Genomic DNA, 20752 nt, shown 5'->3' with positions numbered 1-20752 from the left:
CATGATAAACTCAGGACTGATTTTTGAAGAAGGTAGAAACCTTGCAGGTGGCAGTTTTGGACACAGATTGTGCTACGTAGGTAGCATACTGACTCATAAAACACTATATTTCTGCAACACAAACACTTGAAAACAAATTGAACTATCTGTACTGTGTAAAGGCAAATAGTCATCTACCTATACTGAGGCTAGAGGCCTAGATATGAAAGGAGTACTTGTCTCTATACACACTGGCTGGTTTTATTGATTAATTGAATTTTCCAGAGCTGATTTTACATAACTATTGAGAGAAAATTGCATATTAGTTTTTCATTTAATGAAAAAATATAATGTGATGGAAACTTTTCAGGATAGAAATTTGCTCTGAAATTCTTACCTGAAAAGCCAGAAGAGTAGAAAAACACAACATAAGATAAATGTTTTTCTGATTTGACTTCTAGACCATACAAAGAAAGTTTGTATCTATAACAAATGATTCAGTCAGCTTTCTTGGTGAAAGTCTACAGCGCATTGGAACAAAGTTTAAGAGTTCTCTGGAAGTGATGATGTTGTGTTCAGAGTGTCCGACCGTCTTTGTGGATGCAGAAACGGTAAGAATCTCAAACTTGCACATTAAGAATCTCAAACTTGCATGTTGGAATATCTGTCTACTCAAACATTTCATGTAACATATCAAATGATGTTTTAATATGTGGAAAAAAGGAACTCTTTGAAATCAGAAGGGAATTAAAAATCTTAAGTGGCCACTATGTGTCATAAACACTGGAGACCACCAGTGAGAAATGCGTTTCTTAAAAAATAGGCTCCAGCTGTAACAGTGAACAGTATGGAAACTTACTGATAGTACGTATCACTTTAATTCCCTTACTACTCTTTACCTTTCCTGCCTTTTCATATTTATTCTATGTTTTCTGCATAAGTAAGAAAAAGGAAAACTACTTATCTAGCAGCAACTTTGCCTTTTTGTGTTATATTGTTTCATGTATATATTCAGTCATGCATGAGAACAACATTCTTGCTGCAAATATACAAGGAGACTTTGAATTATTTGTTGTCATGTAAGTTGAAATCCTGATTATAATAGATACTAATCCAAGAAGTCAGCTCAATGTTTAGCAGCAGTCAAACAAAACTCTGTGCTAGAATTATCAAGAAGAGAGACAGTGAAGCAGGAAATATCACTGAGTTAATGTACATATTCCCTGTATACCTACATCCTTAATGCTGGGGATAGTTTTGGTCCCTTGCTCTCAGAGCAAAGGTAGTAGCACTGGAAAAAAATTAAAGATAGATCACAAGAATGATGAAACATGTACATGTAAGATATGAGTATGTAGGCTAGGATTTTTAGCCCTTTAGAAGATAAATCTGTCCATTGATGTCTTATCATGGATACGATAGAAATTATTTGCTTTTCATCTTAATTGATTTTAAGGGTGATCAAATTAAGCTACCAGTGACTTTCAAAACATACAGAGCCAATGTCCTTCATGTGATACATAATCAAACTGTGAAATACTGTCACTTCAATTGCTGTCTGTTCATGTTTTCAAAAAGACACTAAAGAAATTCATTGAAGAAGTAGCCCTGGACAGAGCCTTTAAATAAGCAGAACAGCTTGTTGTCAGAGGCTAAGAAAGCGCTCTGGGGCAGGTGGATCACCACGTTTGCCCTTCCTTAAACAACTGCCATTAGACATTGTCAGCTGCACGGCTGAGGTCGATGGATCTTTGGCCTTGATGACCAGTGTGAGACACTTCTCCTGACCTGCTTTTTTCCCTTTGGTACTAAGGGGCAACTCTTTCTTAAGGTCTCACTTAAGAATATGAGAATGAAAAAAGCATGATACAGATAGTGCATTTCAAGGAAACCGCCTGCAATGTTTTTTGGGTTTACTTATGCCACTTTAAAGCAGTAAAAATTTATTTTAAAAAATTCTTTAAGATAAGAAGCCTTAAGAAGAGTTACACTAGTGTCTAACTAAAACACCGTGTGTATTCTAAAATAAAAACCAAATCTATATAAAGACAAACATTAAAAGTATATAAATAAATATAGCACACAAATATTTGCATGTATACATGGACATACACACATTAGGGTTGTTACATTGACAAATACTGTATAAATAAATCTTTCCAAATAATTAGAATAAAATGAACCTGCTTTTCAGATTAATTCTCACTGATAAAAGTACAGAGCTCTTATTGTGTGCAAGGACTGACCAGTGTGAGGGAGGAAACATCATGTTAGAGATGTTTATTACAGGAAGTGTCAGTAGAAGGACTAATTAAAAAAACTAAGTGGAAATAAAATACAGAGAGAAATGGTGTGGAAGAAAGCTGAAGTAGCAGTCCCTGAAGGAGAAAGAGATTCTGAAACCATGGTAAAAGAGGCAGCCATTAATAGTAGAAAATTTTTTTAATATCCTAGTGGCTCCTGCTTTGGCAAAGTCCTGTTTATTACGACTGCAGAAGCTTTTCTGGTAGCATGGTTTGTATATTGAGAAGGGCAGGTAACCCTCAGTGGATACTCCTTAGGTTGCTACAGGAGCAATCCAGCAGCATTACCTTTCCTTCCTTCTACAGGCTGTTCTATTTACACTAGTGGTATGTGTGTACCAAATAGTATTCTTAATTATGAAAGATCTAAAAATTGCTTTGAAATCTCTCTTTCACGTGTTAACTAGGTACTGCTATTCTTATTTTGGAATTAAAACTGTGGTTCACTGATTTAAATGGTAGAGCTACATGTGTTAATTCACTTACTCAAAGGTGTCACAAATTACATGCCCAACTAATTCTAATTTGTTTTTCCAAATGTGAATGTGGGATTCTCTATTATGTAATTTAGATATTAGACTGTATGCATTATAGTCAGATGTTACATGACTACAGAGTTAGATTGCTTTTATCTTCCAGCTGCTGTCTTGTGGCCTGCTAGAAACACTGAAGTTCAGTGTTTTAGAGCTCCAGGAACACTTGGATACTTATAACGTCAAAAGAGAGGCAGCAGAACAGGTGAGTCTCTTATATCTCAAAACAAAAATATTAGAACTTACTCATCAAAAAAATATTGCAGGTCCTTATTTCTCATCAGTCATCTAAAGGAAAAGTGTGGAAAAACACTTCTGAAATAAAATCCTGTTTCCTTTTCTTACTATTATTCTATGTGTATAACCTGAACCTAAAGGGTTTTTTCTTATGTGTGATTAATTTTTGTTGCACCTGTTTCTGAAGCTGATTTTTAATATATAACACTGCACAAATCCACCAACAGTAGGAAAAGCACATTCCTAATTTAAAAAGATTCAAGTATTTCTAACATGAATATCAATAAATAATGGGGGTTTAAATTTATGTTCTGCTTATTAGACTAGGGATCCACCTCCAGATTAAGACATTTACAAATAACTATCTTTCTAGAATTCTGAGTGCATTAACACCCATAGTATTTAAGGATCAAGTCAATATATTAAAAGGAATCAAGAAATCAATGCATTTATCCTAATACATATACTGACTTGTTTAGCTGAATAATTCTTTAGACTTTTTGGTGACTGAATCTCCACTTACAAGTAATAGGGGTTATACAGCTATGTCACACAGAGACACAAATTTAGGGCCCGTCTTACAGCTGGATCTCATTGAGGATGATGTCTATGTGTTGCTTAGAATAATGCAGTTCATTTTTCAAGGTATATATTAGTGGTTATATCCTTTTCCCAAAGAAATGCAGTTTAGAAGAAAGTGAGAAAATTTCTGTAGCAAGGGTCTGTATATTTGGTTTTGTGAACCTATGTGCGAAGTTCAGAAAGTAAGATACTAACTTCAGAAAACTGTCACAGATGAGATTTGTATTTCAAGAGCCGAAAGAAAACATGAATCTACAATTGAACATGCTGAATTTTATTGATCTCAGCAGCCTGTGAGGCTGTGACAATGGCATTATAGGCAAGTCTGAGTGATGCAAAACAGAACCAGGATTCAAGCCATGATGCTTTGGCAGATATTTTGCAGCACAAGTGGCTCCATGTTTCTTGATCATGCTGAGTTTATTACGAAATTATGGCCTTTGCCTTGCAAAGATTGCTGACAACCCATCTGTTGAATAGACCAGACATGCACTTTTTTGTGGAAAGGATCTCAAAAGAAATGTGGTTTCTTTGAAACCTATGCTAAAGTATGCCACAGAGCACTGTTAATGTAGATAAACTCTTGTCAGGATCCAGGCCCGCATTTCTGCTGGAGTTGCTGCATTTATTTGCCCTTCTCTGTGGTAATAACAATTTATTTGATCTAATATAATAAGCTACATTTTGCCATGTAGGCTTAATCATAAACAAGTGCTCATCTAATGACTAAGATAATTTTACTCAATGTAATATTTCATGTCTGGCAATCTTTAATACGTAATGCTCTCAGCACTCCTATGAGGGCACAATACATTTCATTCCTCCTTTTAGAGAGCAGCCCTGAGGCACAGAGGGTGTAACTGATTTCCCCATGGTCAGACAGGAGGATTTGTGACAAAGTAAAAAGGGACCTGTGTGTGTGTGTGTGTGTGTGTGTGTGTGTGTGTGTGTGTGTGTGTGTGTGTGTGTGTGTAAAATTAGAATGATGAATATCCAAACATGGAGGAATTTAACATCAACTCTCCATTTAGCCTAGTTTATCACAGCAATAATCAATGGTATTGTTTTGTTGATTTGTCAAAGTATAACAAATTAAAGTTACATCCCTTTCAGATGGCAACTAATTCACTAAAGGTATTGTTATCTAATTTTGCACTGCTACATTCCATATTGATATAATCCATGCTGGATATTAAGAACTCCTTTTTATTTTATTTTACTAGGTAAACAAACACAAGTATCAGTTTGATGGCCTCTGTCATTATATCATAGTGAAGGAATTGTTTCTTCTGTCAAAAAGGGAGTCTAGTAACATGTTTCTATGGTCAGCCTGTCTTCTGACAGAGATATTTGAGTGACTGGAGCAGGAAGAAGGTTCAAAGGGTTAAAGGAATTCTTCTGAAACAACGGAGAGCATATTGTCAGGGTTTTATTTTTATTTAATCATTTATAAATAAAAAGAAGCAGTATTGAGAAGGAAGAAACTTTTAGCTTTGACCAGTCATCTCTGACTCTTGATAGCCCATTATTTAGACAATTTAGGGCATTACTTAAGTGCTTACTGAGCATGTTAATTTAGAAGTAGTGACTGCTCAAATTATTTACTTTCCTAGAACATTTTAGAAGTATTTCTTTAGCTGTTGGCCCTCTTTTTCGAAGGTTTTTATATTAAATGTAAACTAAGGATCTTCTAAGCTACGTCTTAGATATATGCTTTATTGTTTTCTTACTCTGTCCTCTTAAACAGTATAGGGAAAGATTGAACAAGACTTCTTCAAGTCAAATCTGAATTTCTGTTGCTACACACAGCTGTGCTATGTATCCTATTAAATCTGAAAGTATTAAGCCAAAATGCTTAATCAACCTTATGCAAACCCTTGTTTTTTTTATAGAAACACACAGAAAAATGACCAAATTAAGTGGTCGGCTACTATAATAAAGTAAATAAAAATTAACAGATTTTTTTTATGTTTATCTGGTATCCTTTAGAATCAACCACTGGGAGAATCTGTATGTTAATTTCTTTAATGAAAAACTGTTGTTTAAACTTTATCCTAATAGATGATGTTTGTCACTCTCAGTGCTGTGTGGTGTACAGGGATTCACATGAATCAAATGGAAAAAGTAAAAGGCTTGGGCTGCAGTTGCTTGAAACAGTTACCTATGCACCAAGATAAGACAGAAAGGTACCTATAGTATAGGCTGTTTAGCATGTCTGTTTAGGGTGTAATCTGACAGACCAACCTGTGCTATAACCAGGACTAACCTCAGACTTCCGTGTGTTATGCTTTCATCAACACTTTCTAGGAGATATATTGAGGAAACATGAATTGATACAAAGCAAACACATAAAGAAGGTTATTCTGTCACACTATTCCCAAAGGAAAAAAAAAAGATCTTTCTACCATGCTGAACATATATTCTGTAAAAATTCTTAACAAATTAATTTTGTCACCTCTTTGGAGCTATAGTTCTATTTTATTGCAAGGGGACTGCTTAGACTTCATGTGTGTATTAGGGACAAAGATACTGAATCAAATAAATGTAATAGGAAATGCAAGCTTATACACACAGTACTCTAGGCACACCCTTTATTCAGACTGGTTCTAAGATTTTAAAAAATACCTTAAAAGGGTGGTGTGTGAAAAGAAATACTAGCTTCCCAAGTGCTGCTGCTGTTTGTTGGAGTGCAAACCTATTTTGTCGTTCCTGATGGAGGCTGTCTGATTAAAAGAAAAATGAGATTTGCTGTGGATGTTGGTATCCATGTCACTAATTGAAACTGACACTGCGATGGTCAGAGAATTCCATTTCTCCTCTTGATGAGCACACTGGCCTAGTTAATTCACTAAGTAACCTTTATTAAATTGAGCAGATGGGAAATCACATTTTTCTTTTTCTTGCATCAGACAAAGGTTAGGAAAAGGTCACCAAGATTCCCTCTGAGATTCAAGATACCAAACACAAGCAGTATGCTAAATTATTCTTCCTTGTATGTATAGAGCCTATTCTTCATTTCAGATGATATTATGCATTTTATCTCAACATGATGCATTCCTATTTCAGTAATGACCATGCTTGCAATTGTTAACACTGTACATGAAGATTTATCAATGGGGTGATCAGGTTGCATTGTCCAAAAAGAACATACTTGATTCTATAAATGCTTTATAGTAACACAGAAATTCATGGGAATGCCAGTACACATGGAGGTTATTTTTTGAGATATTTGCATGGTTGGTTAAAAGTAGAAAAAGAGACTTTTTCTACTTTTTTAAAATTAATAAACTAATTGTGTGATATAGGAAGTGAAGTTAAATTCAGCCCTGAGTGGAACCTGCAGGTTTGCATTGTGTAATGCAAGAATACTTCATCTCCTTTGCTTGTATGAACTGGAGGTGATGGTAAACTCCCACTGGAGAATTTGGGTTTTTTCATTCCAACCTGTAAACCTGCACTTACACAGGAAAGCTCTCTTTCCTTCTGTTACTCAAGTAGTCCCAAGAAATGTAACAGGCTTATTCTCTTATGTGAATTAGTGCTATATTTTAAAGGCTGACAAATCACATTAGTGTAAACCTTACGCAGAAAGTAAAGAGAGGGCTATTTCTGCTTCCACCCTCTCATACATTTTCCTCTAACAGTATCAATTAAATCATGGGTTAGTATTTATGCTGAAGTGTACTATCTCCATCTTGGGTAATGAAGGCTACAGGAAATAAAAGTTACAATGTGATCTATCAGAATGGATATCATCACTGCAAGCAACATTGGTAAACGATTGATTTCATACCACAATTTCTTACGTTATCTGAGAATGTACAAGACAAAGTGACATAAGCAGTTTTAAAAAGTACAATCTTCAGTTTGCTGAAGATTGTACTTTTTAAAGATTGATGTTCAATCTTGTTTTTATTTATTTTGCAGTGGCTAGAAGACTGCAAAAGGACATTTGGTACTGATGATGGTATTCATGGGATTAACACAGATGCCCAGGTAGGTATATGTCATTTGTGAGTCTCAGGATATGAGATTAAAAATCATCTTTATTGCACAAAAATTCCAATATTTGTAGAGAGATTAAAAATGTATGAAAAGCTTTTAATTTCAGTTATCATCCTATCTTTTGGAAACTCAGAGTCTCATAAAGTGGCAATAAAAAAGGGTCTTCTTAATAAAAGCTGGCAATCCATCTTGGGTTCTAGATTTAATAACACTGAGTAGATAAGCAGACTAGATACCATCTGTGTACCAGCAAGTCTGCTTTTCTGCTGCTGTTTCTAGAAGGCAAAAAGATTAAAATTCTGGTTATATGCTCAGATACATTGTCTACTCACAAAGTTAGAACTGCATAAGACCTTTCTGGAGCCAATATATGGGTGAAAAGTAACAGGGAGTAAAGTAGCAGTATAGCAAAAAGCTCATTAAACACATGTCAGAATATCATCTAACAATAGGTTAAGTAACCATTAATATTAGTTGAGTATTTTGTATGTATTTGCATGGCACTCATTGATGTTTAATATTACTAATTGCTGTTAAAAGTGATAGCTTTTCCCAGAATGGACTAGGACTGGGGTTTTTAAAAAATAGAATAACTGCATAATATTGATAAAGTAAAAAAAGTAAAGGCAAAACTCGACATTAGTAGGTACAAGGAGTCTGTCATCTGAAGCACTATGGTAAGGACAGTGAAAGATGTAAGAACTGCGCGTAGCAGATGAACTTACCTTTTCACGATCACAGTTTGCCAAAAATTTCAAATCCAAGCTGAAAAAGAAGGAATTTTTTTACTTCTTTTATTCAGTTGAACCATTCATTGATGCGTTTGGTCATGTTTCTGCTGCTGAAGATGTAGTCTTCACCAACAGAAATGTTTACTGTATCTTTTGACTATTTCTTCATTTATACAGTTTTCTTTTGCTGTTCTTCATATATATATATATATATATATATATATATATATATATGTTTGGGGCTTTTTAATGCAATCACAAAATGTATCTGAACTTTTAGATTAGTAAAATGTGGTACTATCATGTTAATTTTAATACTGCAATAAAGCTGCATATTTTAAAAAAAATCAAGTGAATAAGCTTAGGTAATACAAAACCGGCAAAATAATTTACTACTATTTGCAAGGACTTTTATTTTGCCTATGAACACATGCTTTAGTGTATTTTACACTAAGTATACATCTTTGTATACTGACTGGTATATCTTTAGAAATAGGTAACATTTACTATTAAAATACAGTAAATGCTTTATATATATTAAAAAGCAGCATTTATGTATTTCAGTCCATACACCAAGAAATTTTCTAACATTTAGTTCTTAGAACAGAACCATTCTTACCACAAAGGCAAATATTACTGTTCCTACTATGTAGCTGGGGAAACTAAGAAATGGAAGACGAGCAACATGCAGGTTTTCAGATAGCTTGAACAGAGAGAATCCATGAGTCTCTGGCAAGGCAGTTTGGCCTATTCTTCCCTGTTTCTGCAGGGTTTGAAGATGGCCTCTGAAAAGGAATTTGAGAGCAATCACACTGATTATTATTTGTGGGGACTTGTTTTGATTTTGGTTTTTAATCCACCCTGCAAGGGTGGCATGCTGGTAATTCTTCAAAAGGCCTTGTAAATAGAGTGTGGGCTGCTAAGTCTGAGCAACCAGTTAATGCTAAAAATGTGTAAGTGTTGTCTTGCTCAGGAAAAGAGATATTTTTCATTTACTACCACAAATAAGATTTTCTTACTAATTTTTGGCACTGTGGTCCATACAGCTAAGGAATAGCAAGGTTAATTCTGTTCCAGCTTGTGCATTGCCAGCAGACTTGCAAGTAAATCTAATTATTCAGTTCTTGCTATTAGTACATCTAAGCCTGAAAGAATGCATCTGGACTCTGGCTTGACTGTTTCTACAGGACAGGCAGGTAGAAAAATCAGATTATTTCTCAAGTAAGCATGTGTGTGAAAGATACTGAAGCAGTGCAAAGCCATTTTTAAAGGAAAACCTCTCCTGAATTTTTAAAAGGTAGCTATCGAGGAGTGTTTTGGGGGAAAGGGATTAATTATGGTTTATAGTAATAATGATACTTGGTTTTAAGAACACTGGAATGTAATGACTAAAATTATTAAATAGTCAACCCTGCCATTTCTCAAAGTCTGATTCTCTGTGCTTCATTAAAGTGATTCATTGAAATCATGCTAACTTCTGCAGTTCAAATTTTATGTCTTCAGTGTTCTGTGTATCAGAAATATGGTAATTGTGCTGAGTATATAATATAATAGCACAGAGTGCAGAACAAATGCATGCAGTGTAACAAAATTATGCACTGTTATAACCTGGGAGGCACACAGTATATAACTTACCATAACACCATGTACAACTATGTGCTCAGTAAAGCTCAGCTGCTTCCATCTCTTGGGAGTCAGACATCCGCTGACATTCCTTTTTTTTGCTCTCAGGCACATGGTGTGATTCCAATGGGGTTGTCCTGTGCAGGGCCAGGACCTGGACTTCAGTGATCCTTGTGGGTCCCTTCCAGCTCAGGATATTCTGTGATTCTGTGATTTGGTTTGCTGTGACCACTGTTTCATTCCTAAGTGCCATCAGTACGCTCAGTGCTGTACAAAGCACAGGAGTGGTGAAGTTCACATCCCTAGTCTGACACATATATTTTCTGACTGCTTCTCTCCCTATTCCTCTTCCCCAAACATTTTTTCTGAAATGGCTTGTAAAAATCAAGTGCAATTACAGTACAGAAATCTCTCAGAGGGGCTGAGAATTTTTAGCAAACCCAAGAATTTCTAAACTGATTCAGAATCCAAATTAACCTTGTATCTCCAATTTTAAAATGTATTATTTTGCTTAAACTATTGTGATACAGAACAAGTAAGAAGCTTTGTACAGATGCTCAGATCTAAGTGTCCTTGATTTTTATTACCTTAAATTTGTGCACCTTTCAGATTACACAATGTGTAAAGACCAAACAGGGTTGTAAGAGTGTTATTAATGCTGTGGGACAACAAAACCAGTACTTATCGTTAGTTATAGCAGCAAATAATTTAACATCAAATTCAGCCTGTTAGTTTTTTTTACATTCAGGATATGTTTGGAGCATGTTACTTGTATTTCTTCCTCCATTTTACCTGGGACATCTTTTACCCTAATTAAAATTATTTCCTACACTAATTCTTGCTCTTTTTTCTTTCTTTGTATTTTTGTGACCTGCTCATCTTCTTGCTTAGCAAATGGAAATTCTAGCAGTAAGTGACAGTTCTTGATTTATCAAATACTTAACCATGCCAGTCACCAAACTGGTCCCCATCTGTCTTGTCCATTTGTGAAATAATGATGTCTTGTCCTAGACTATTACAGAAATGCTGTGTGCTTCAGTTTTGCATCATCTAACCCATTAGACTGTTGGTCCTTTGTAGATAATAGGATCCTGTAGTTAGTAGAATGTTATAAAGATTATTCCATTAGCACTAGCTTTTATGTCTGTATGTGAAGCAGTATTAACACTGTCTGCATTTCTGGCTAGTGTTTTAGAGGCATAAAAATGGAAGCAAGACAGTGTGTAAATTAATACTGCTATTTAATTTCCTTAAGAATATATCATGTGTTATTTTCTAAAGCAGAATAAGGGCTACCTTTTATAAAGAAAATAATATTCTTGTCTCCAGGAATGGAATTACTCTCTTCCTACTCTGTCAGGCAGTGTAAGCTAAGGGCCAGGTTTATATACTGTGCTTACAATATAAATATTAATGGTTATGAAAGATCCTATACTTATGGACCACAACTGTTTCTTTTGGATATTAGATCTTGAATTTAAAACAGTAAAATATCAACAATAAAAGTAAGTGATTTATGAAACTCTTGGTTTTAAGACATGAAATCTTGAAATGTTCCAGACATTTCGAAGTGCCTTTTGAATCACTTCACATCCCACTCCTCCCCCTTTCTTGGAAATGTGACTTCTTAAAAAGTGAGCTTCAAACATCTGTGAGAGGCTACTTGTAAATCTAGAACTGAATGAAGCTTTCACCTGCTTTTCCTTAGCTTACTGTATGTTAGCTTCTAAATATTTTTGGCATTTTCTTTAGTAGCCAAATTAACTACTTCTGGTTTTGCACACTCTACTGAAGAAGCTGTGATTTATTGTCTCTTGCACTGGATAGTAGTAGGTTTGCACTTCCTGAACGTAACAGTGTTGTGTACATTTGTAGGAGCTGGAGTTATGTCGGAGGCTATACAAGCTGCATTTCCAGTTGCTGCTGCTGTTCCAAGCCTATTGCAAACTCATCAGTCAAGTAAAAACAATCAAAACAGAAGCAGAGGTAATGAAAACCATTCCACTCAGCTAGTAATTGTTGACATTTTAAAAGCAGACAATATAAAACACATTTTGATAACATTTTCATCAGTGGGACATCCTTTTAGAAACTGGAGGAGGGTTCCAGCTGATTTACAGCCAATTAATAAAATAGTTAAGTAGAACTTACAAGAACTTTCTAAGATATTCAATTATCTGTGTTGATTTTTGTACAGCTTGAAAGCTCTTCAAAAAAAGACAGGAACCCAGGGAGTCCACTGATTAGGATTTTAAGTATTTCAGTAGCACTCCTGGTATATTCTAATCAAGCTACAATCAAGGCACATCAAGTCCACTCAGAAGAGCTCAGCCATTCCATAGCCCTGGTGTTTCCTATAGCAAACACCATCACCACTTTCTACCAACTGATTCATTTAACTATGTCACTTCAGCCACCATTCAATTACTCTGCAACCTTAGTCCCCATCCTAAGCATAGTTAGTAGTGCACAAGCACCTCTTATGCCTGATTTTTAGTTGTAGTAACTTCAGAAGTAAAATGTGTTTTTCAGCTGTGCACATGTGGTACATATGTGATGTTAATCGAGTTGTGTGCATTATGCTATTAATAGTGCCTTCTCTTAAGTTCTCCCCTGGGTCTGGAATGCAATAAACAGGGGTAGCAGAAAAAAAAAAAGTAGATTTGGTCTTGCTTGATGTAGTAGGGAGGCACATGCAGATTCTGAATTAGAGTCTTTGGTTTATGAGTAGTTTTAGAAAAAAACTGTGCACATTCCTCACTTGTGTTTCCAGATTTTTGTAGAGGCTGCAAATAAGTTTGTGTTTGATGAACACTGGAAGGTTGGCATCACATCAGTCCCACTTCTTGCCTAAGTTAGTCAGATGCAGAACCACATTCTGAGATAGCCTCCTGCTTTACTCATGTTTGCAGCTAAAGCCAAAGATTGTATTATATACACTGGCTGCACTACTGTTACTGTGCTGGATTACCACTCTTCCAGATTTTTTCCTTAGTATTTAAGACATCCTTGTAATGGCACCACTGTTGTCATACCTTTCTGAAATGTTTCATTCTTCTTGTCAGTTTGTTACTAAGTAACATAAGGAGAGAATAAATTTATTTTTTAAAATAAATGTTAAAAGAACTAAGAGGAAAACTTCATCAGGGAAAGCCCAAATAATTGACATGCACGCTTGGACCATTAAATTGACTGTATTAACTGTATATATTAAGCAACTGCAGAAAATATTTGGGTGTTCTTTTTCTATTTATCTTTATTGCACAGAGAAGGAAAAATAAAAACCTGATCTTCTGAAAATTATTTTTCCTTGAAATACATTTAAACTAAAAGAGATAAATTATATTGTTTTAGGTAATAAACATGTCTCAAGAACTTGCTCTTTTGGAGAGCTGCCTGAAAGAGGCCGAGGCAGTGTCTGACAGTGGTATTGAAGAAATTGAAATTGCAGAGGCTTCCCAAGCTAGCACAGAAACAGCTATTCACTCCCTCATTGAATCCCTGAGAAACAAGGAGTTTGTGTCAGCTGTGGCACAGGTCAAGGCTTTCAGGTAAGTTTTTAAGGATTGCTTTCTGATCTTGAGTTTCTTAGTAGACCTTTTTAAATTAAAAACAGAGATAGACACTATTCCTTTTTTTTTCAGTTCTTGTCAGACATCCTTGTTGAAAAGGACAAGCAGTATTACTTCATTATAGTTTTTGGGTTTTTCTTTTCAGTAATTTAAGAAAAGTAAAAAACAATATTATTAGTACTTATTTAGAATTTATCTCTGAGGAGTTCTACTGATATTTACCGTAACTCAGTGGAAGAAACTTTCCTCTAGCATTTTTCTGTCTTTTGTTCAAATATCTGCTTAAAGGTATTTAAATTTTTGATTTTTAAATCCAAATTGCATATTATTTTCCCTTGCATTTTCCTGTCTTCTGTTCAAATATCTTTTTAAAGAACATTTAAATTTTTTTTTTAATATTTAAATCCAAACTGTGTGTTTACAGATCTATTTGGCCCCACGACATCTTTGGCAGTTCTGAAGATGACCCAGTTCAAACATTGCTGCACATCTATTTCCGTCATCAGACACTTGGCCAAACTGGCAGCTTTGCAGTGGTAGGCTCCAATCAAGATATGTCTGAGGCCAGCTCAAAGCTGATGGAACTTAATCTAGAAATCCGAGAGTCTCTCCGCATGGTGCAATCCTGTCAGCTTCTAGGGAAGATCAAAACAGGAATAAATCTTGTGACCACTGGATTCTGAACAGCTGTCAATTTAGAAAAGAACTGATGATGAGGACACTTCAGACTATTATTGAGCACCTTTCAGAAAAAAAAAACAAAAACAACAAAACAAAAACCTCCAGCAATCCTGACAACCAACACACTTTTATCACAGCAAGAAACTGTTTCATCACAAGTGAAACCCTGAAAATTGAAGTGAACATCCTACTTGACTGCTCTTTCTACACAGCAGCCTGTGTGGCAGTAGTATTTTTTTATTAAATTTATGTATAAAAACTACGTGAAAGGAAAAGGGCTTAATCCTAATGCATACATATGCATTATTTTCTGTTGTAACAGAAATATAACGGATGTTTGCAGCAACAGCCTCTAGAGGTTGGATCAATATCGCAGGTGGGATGAGGCTAAAATCAAGGCTGGTTTATTTTGGCTGATGACCTGCAAGGCTTCCTGGCTTTTCAGCAGTAAAACCATCAACACCTAATGAGACACTTTGAAATGTCATGAAGAATGTGCAGTCAAACCTGAGTAGAATGACATATGACTGCAAAAACCATTGACTTCTAAGCGTTTTATTTGCTTTTTTGTCTGTTATAAGGAAATAATGTGTGTGAGTTAGAATGTATGGCTATGTGGCAGTTGTTTTTTGAAGGTATGGATGATTGTTAAATAAGGTCTCAGAGCATGCTTAAAAGAGCTGCAAGATTATTTTTGAAGAAATTTTATTTTATTAGATCTAATCCTCATAGTGTGTAAATGTTAGGACATTTAATAATATTTTAAACTGGGATTTCCCAGTGTTTCTAAAAGAAATAATATATCTGTTAACTTTATTGGAATGCTGCTCAGTTCTCTGACCAGTGCTTATGTTAAAATACTGATAACAACTAACCAAAAAGTAGCTGCTTGCAGAGACTTTAAAATGTATATTAAAGATATATGCTGCCCATCAGCAATTCTCATTAGAAGTTAACTTATTTTATTCTGTATATATTCTAGAAACTGTATAGTGCAAAACCAGTATTTTTCATGTAAATTTGTGCAATGCACTGTTAAACAGTAGGTGTATAAAGCTATGAGGAGAAGGGGGCATTCCCTCTTGGTAGTCACATGCAGTATGAGCAGCCTGCAGGGTTTGAAGAGTTTGAATGCATGTATATGCATCTTCATGACTCAACTGAAGCCCAAGGAACTGGGACTATAGGAAAAAAAAAAAAAAAAAAATACCCTGACTACCAAAACATGCAAACAGGCAATATACTCATAGTTTAGTGTCAAAGTCTGTAGCATAAAACAAACTGGATTCTGTTGAAACCAATAGCATTTTGTAGAAAAAAAAAAAATAGAAAAAAAACAGAACAAAAAAGAATGTAGTCCCACAATTCCTATGATTTGAAAGGAACAGCCAGTATTTTTATATGCATCTCTTACCCACTGTGATTTTTTTTAACGGGCTCTAATTCCAGAGCTTAGAATGTAGTATTGACGTTCTTAGCTCTGCCTTTTTGGGGGAATTAGGCCCCACTAGAAATGTAATTATGCTGAAATGCATTAATTGAAGGCACTGTGCACACTGTTGGACTGCTGACAGTAGTTATGTTATCCTAACAAGTTCTGTAACTGGTCAAGGCACATTCATATTCACTGTATTTTTTTCCCCTATCCCTGATAAAATTTAATTATTTTGATGGTTTTGTGGTACTGTAGATGGTGTTCTTAATTATTTAACAAGTATTTACAGGGGAGAGGTAGTTTTATTTAGGGGCGCATTACACTTTTATTTACATCATCTTTTACCAGTTTTTTTGTAAAAATAAAAGACATTGTATCTCTCATTTTGTGTATTTTTACAAGCTAGAGTTTAAATACTTTAGCTGAACAGATTAAACACTGACAGAGGGCTGGGTGCCCTGAAGTAATTTTTTTTTCTTTTATGTCCTGTCATTGGAGCAGCATTTTTCTAGGCATCTTCTGAAGCTGTTAATGGATTTCTCATGAAACTCAAACCTGAATTCATATATGTAATTCTTATGTTACACATCTTCCTCCATTGATAATGGCTAGTGGAGACTGCCCTATTGAGCAGAATCATGTTAGATGACTGTCTTTTGATATTGCTTTAATTTCATTAAGCTTTTCAAAAATTACTCAACTACTGCATGAGCTGTTACCCTGCATCACCTGGTGCCAGGTCCGTACCAAATCCAAAGCTATAGTAAAACTGTTCTGAAACAAGCAAAACATCAGACAGCTCCTGTAAGATGCAGCAAATACAGCACTGAGCTAACATGTGCAAATGAATCTCTTTATGAAAAATCTGTACAGAGCAAGTTCAGGATAGCTTTGAAGAACTGGCACAATGAAGGCTGTTCCCTTCCACTTTGCATAATTACAAAAGGTCAGGAGTAGCTTTCCTTCCTGCTGAGTCTAGGAGCCAATGCCCACAGTTAGTGTGTGCTCTCATGGACATGACATGGCAGTAAAGCTGAAAAGCAGCTAGAAAGTACAGAATTGTACTTGGGCATCAAGCAGTAAATGCATCAAACATTTATGCAAGAGGGATGACACAAAGAGCTATGAAGAATGCTACAGGATTAAGGAATGCTTGTTTAATATGGCTGCCCACTGCATTGGAATCCAAGCCACAGAGCCTTGCAGTAGCTGATGAAAGCAGGGGTGGCCTCCTTCCTGCTACTCACCATGTGGAGCCTTCATCAGCTACCGGTGAAGCACAGTTCACATCAGCTAAGCCTTTTCTACATCTTACCATGCAGAACCAAGTGCTGCTTTGGCTGTAGTTAGTGGGGATGACAGCCCTTAAGTTGTACTAGATTTCACTTTGGGCTGATAATCATGTAAGAGTCAGCATATTCACAGCAAGTAATCCTTAAAGCAGGAATTTCTAAGCATGCCTATAAAAATAGGAAGCTCATGGCACATTGCCATGAGTTCATACTGACATGGCAGAGAGCTCCAGTTCTCTGACTCCTTACCAAGGTGCACAGACTCATCACAGTCAGTTTCTCAATGCATGCATCAGGAACAGGCTACAGCCACAAGAATGGGGAAGGCAAACAGGAAAACACTGAAGAACATCCTTGGAGGGGAATATGCTCAGAAATAAAGACATCCCAGATCACAGCTGCAACTGCAAACTGGCTACAGAGAGGGCCCCAGGTGCATTCTTCAAGCTGGAGGCTTGCTTCTGCTCATCACAGTAACTACAGGCGAGTACAAGGCATGTGCATCTACAACAGAACACTGCCCAGCTGCAGGGGTGCTCTTCAAATTGAATCGGGCAAGGATGGAATTTGCCATGAAAGCAACTGAGGGATCCTGGTAAAGCAAGGGGTATTTCCTTTTACTGTGATACTGGATAAACACTTCAGGTAGAAGTATGAAATAGAACAGTGCTCTGCTCTGGAGGGAGTAGGTCTACTTCTTCCCAGAATGCCTCACACTGCCATAATAATGAATGTAGCAAGAGGAAATAAAATTACTTTGCAATAAATTGACACTGAGGCATTAAGACTACTGCAGCAGGTTCAAGGGGCATATTGAAACAAGGCCAAGAATTTACAGCAAGATGAGTTAAGCATGTAGAAATAACACTCACTGCCCCTCAAAGAAATGTTGATACAAAGGATATTGTTTGACTACCCTGCCACACACTAGCTGCCACTTGGAGAAACTGGCACTGAAGCTGTTCTACAGCATGGGCTCAGACTGATACTCTCTTTGACATTTAATAGAATGATCACTCAAGCTGGGTACAGGTGTATATAAGTTTGCTGTAGCAAATATAAAAATCACTCCTTCGAAAGAGAAGTTACCTAAAGAGTTCTGGAAAAGGCTTGGTGACTCTATGCTCAATTTAAAAATTAGCAGCATGGGTAGCATTCTCAGAAAAGTAGTTTTTCATCTGAGTTTTTGCAGCTTCATAGCAAAAAGGTAGACTGGGCAGTGGTGTAGGTTTTACTAGCTTATGAATCTGCTCAGATGGTGATGCTGACTCTCCAGAGTCAGCTTGTAACACTTGGCTGAAGTATGGTGTTCCTATAAAGAGCACCACCACTGAGAGCACCAATAGCCCACACAGAATATCATCTGCAAGTAACCAGGGCTGTGTCTGCTGTTAGTACCAAACACTACAATTCCTAGCTGCAAACTCAACCCCAGAGGAGTGTGGGAATATCAATCCTTCTGATGGCAGGCATCTAAACTGTAATTAGATCAAACTCTTCAAGTATAATCCACCAAAAGGAAGCCAAGCAGATGCCATATTACTGCACATTGCTCCTCTGAAGTGTCACTTCTCCATAACCTTGTGCAAGTAAGATAAGCAACACGTTTACCAAGAGACCATCACCATAACATCAGTGACTCTGTTCCTCAGCATTTTGTGAGAACCATGCCTGAAAAGCTTTCTTTGGCTTTTACCTACAGATAAAAACACCAATTTAGCTAAATGCAGACCAGCTGCACCAGTAGAAGCAATTCAGTACTTACACAGCATTTCTCAATCATTTTCTAATGATGAAAAACAGGTGCAGGATACATTGTATATTGAGTGGAGGTGTGCAAAATAAGTGAATACTACTAGTGTTTCATTCATCATGAAGGATGGTCTACTACCTACTGTAGATGTCAATTTTATGTTAACGTCAAGCGTTTGATTAGTTCAAGAGCAGAAGCAATAACAAACCCTTTTCACCTGAGAGTCTACAGAGTCCTGAGTCAGTTGCTTCCAAGACCATCACTGACTTGTAATACACTTCTAGGCTTGTTGCCTATGCAAGTTACGGAATTTACAATATGCACCCTCTGAGCTGAGCACAAACCCACCTAATCATTTGAGTATGCTTTGCAATATTTTTATTTTCATGCTTTCCTAGCTACATCTCACCAAGTACCTTCAACAACACCAACAAAGACAACAAAAAAGTCTGCTTGACTTGCAGTTTTCTTGAAGAGCCCAAAACAAAAACAAAGAATCCCATCCCAACTCAGATGATGTATTTGAAACTGAATGTGCTATCGCAGGAGAGGCGTTTCCCTTTGCATCTCCCACAGAGGTCCTGGCGGTGTGGCCTCTTGGGATCCACGTGCCGCATCTTCACGGGGCAGGTGCACCGCGTCTGCTTGCAGCTCTGAGGGAGAAGGCGGCGGTCGGCGGCGGCGGCAGGGCCCGGAACCGGCCGGTCTCAGGGCAGGGCGGGGGTCCCTTACCTGGCAGGTGATGTCCTCCACGCGGTACGGGTTGTAGGACTTCTGGCAGGTCCGGCAGAACTGACGGAAATAGACCTGCGAGGAAGGCGGGGGTCAGCAGGGGGGAGGCAGCGAGGAGCGCTCGCCGGGGCAATCCGGGCCGGCCCTACCTTGTTGGTGCCCTGGACGCACCAGACGTAGGCGCTCTCCCAGCGGATGTTGCAGGCCTTGCAGTGGTAGTAGCCGTACTTCTGCTCCAGGAACTGCCGGGGACAATGTTACTCGACGGTGCCGGCGCCTCCCGGGCCAGCCCGGCCCCGCTGCTCCCCTGCGGCCGACACTCACCTGGAAGCGCAGGCGGGTCTTGCCCGCCGACGGCTGCTGCTTCTGGGGTGAGGCCGGCGGCTCCGCCGGCTGGGCTGACGGCTCTGCCGGCTCCTCCTGCCTTGCCTCCGTCGCCGGCTCCGCGGGGGCGGCCGAGCGCTGCTCGAGTGGCTCGGCCGAGCGCTGCCCGAGCGGCTCGGCGCCGCCCTCGGGGGGCTTCTCCCAGCTCGCCCGCACGGCAGCCGCCTCCGCCGCCCGCTGCTCCCGCAGCGCGGCCGGCTCCTCCTCGACGGCCGCCGCCTTCTCTTGTTGCTGCGGCCGCCCCTCTGGCTCCGGGCTCGGCTCCTCCAGGAAGGCGGTGAGTCTGCGGGACGCCACGGGCGAGTAGACGGCGATGGTGCGGGGGAAGCGCACGGCGCGGGTGCTGGTGGTGGCGGGGCTGCCCAGCTCCTGCTCTCGCTCCGCCTCACGGGGCCGCGGCGCGGCGGGACCGGGGCGGCGGCGCAGCAGCGTGCGGGGCCCGAGCGAGCACTGCACCGAGGCGTCCTGCCGCGGGTTCACCTGGACGCCCACCTCCTTGGTGTTGGCCTTGCGGAGCCGCGGCGTTAGGTTGGGGTTGACCTGGGAGAGGATGGCCTTCAGCTGCGCCCGCTGGTAGTTGTCGAAGTACTCGGCGGCCGCCTCCCCGTAGCCCGAGAAGTAGCTGCTGCCGCTGCTGCCCCGCGGCCGCCAGCCGCCCGCCGCCCCTCCTTTGCCCTTGGGCGGTGGGTAGCGGTAGGAGTAGGGGTGGTAGGTGGTGTAGAGATAGCTCGCCATCGCTTCCTCGGCCATCTCACTGGACCCGGGGCAACCCCCGGGCAGTGGCGTTAAATACCCCCGGGGCGGGGCCGGGCTTCCCTCGCCCCCAACGGGCGTCGGCCTTGCGGCCCCTTACCGTCCCCACCTGGTGCGCGGCCTTGGGCCATTCCCCACCCCCCGCACATCTCCCCAG

The 20752-nt window shown here is 38.8% G+C and overlaps 2 protein-coding genes across 16 annotated transcripts in view; one reads left to right on the top strand and one right to left on the bottom strand.

The window, feature by feature from the left end:
- Nucleotides 1–16064, top strand: part of FRYL (FRY like transcription coactivator) — a 162339-nt gene extending 146275 nt beyond the window's left edge. For 10 of the 14 annotated variants that reach the window (XM_072928152.1, XM_072928154.1, XM_072928156.1 and 7 more), the window contains 7 exons: nucleotides 441–590; nucleotides 2922–3020; nucleotides 7562–7630; nucleotides 10885–10902; nucleotides 11869–11979; nucleotides 13348–13544; nucleotides 13990–16064. In XM_072928152.1, the coding sequence (XP_072784253.1) occupies nucleotides 441–590; nucleotides 2922–3020; nucleotides 7562–7630; nucleotides 10885–10902; nucleotides 11869–11979; nucleotides 13348–13544; nucleotides 13990–14248 (903 nt within the window). In that variant the 3' untranslated portion in view covers nucleotides 14249–16064. The other 4 variants (XM_041715721.2, XM_072928150.1, XM_041715724.2 and 1 more) reach the window with 2 other exon arrangements.
- Nucleotides 16065–19087: 3023 nt separating this feature from the next.
- Nucleotides 19088–20686, bottom strand: ZAR1 (zygote arrest 1). Of its 2 annotated transcripts, XM_030271050.4 has the most exons (4): nucleotides 19783–20674; nucleotides 19608–19700; nucleotides 19459–19533; nucleotides 19088–19379 (listed from the first exon to the last, which is right to left on the bottom strand). In XM_030271050.4, the coding sequence occupies exons 1-4, from the start codon at nucleotides 20590–20592 to the stop codon at nucleotides 19236–19238; spliced, it is 1122 nt and encodes a 373-aa protein (XP_030126910.4). In that variant the 5' UTR covers nucleotides 20593–20674; the 3' UTR covers nucleotides 19088–19235. The 2 variants fall into 2 exon arrangements, with proteins under 2 accessions (XP_030126910.4, XP_072784264.1); XM_072928163.1 differs by having other exon boundaries at nucleotides 19608–20686.
- Nucleotides 20687–20752: the final 66 nt, after the last annotated feature.

Source organism: Taeniopygia guttata, chromosome 4, assembly GCF_048771995.1.
Source record: "Taeniopygia guttata chromosome 4, bTaeGut7.mat, whole genome shotgun sequence".
Lineage (NCBI taxonomy): Eukaryota > Metazoa > Chordata > Aves > Passeriformes > Estrildidae > Taeniopygia > Taeniopygia guttata.
This window is presented reverse-complemented; position numbering and strand designations above follow the sequence as displayed.

Excerpts from the sequence above, each read along its gene's own strand:
- ZAR1 (XM_072928163.1), bottom strand. The coding sequence starts at position 20,592 with ATGGCCGAGGAAGCGATGGCGAGCTATCTCTACACCACCTACCACCCC. Across the intron at positions 19,534-19,607 it reads GCGTCCAGGGCACCAACAAG|GTCTATTTCCGTCAGTTCTG; the intron begins GTAGGGCCGGCC and ends CCTTCCTCGCAG. Across the intron at positions 19,380-19,458 it reads TGGAGGACATCACCTGCCAG|AGCTGCAAGCAGACGCGGTG; the intron begins GTAAGGGACCCC and ends CTTCTCCCTCAG.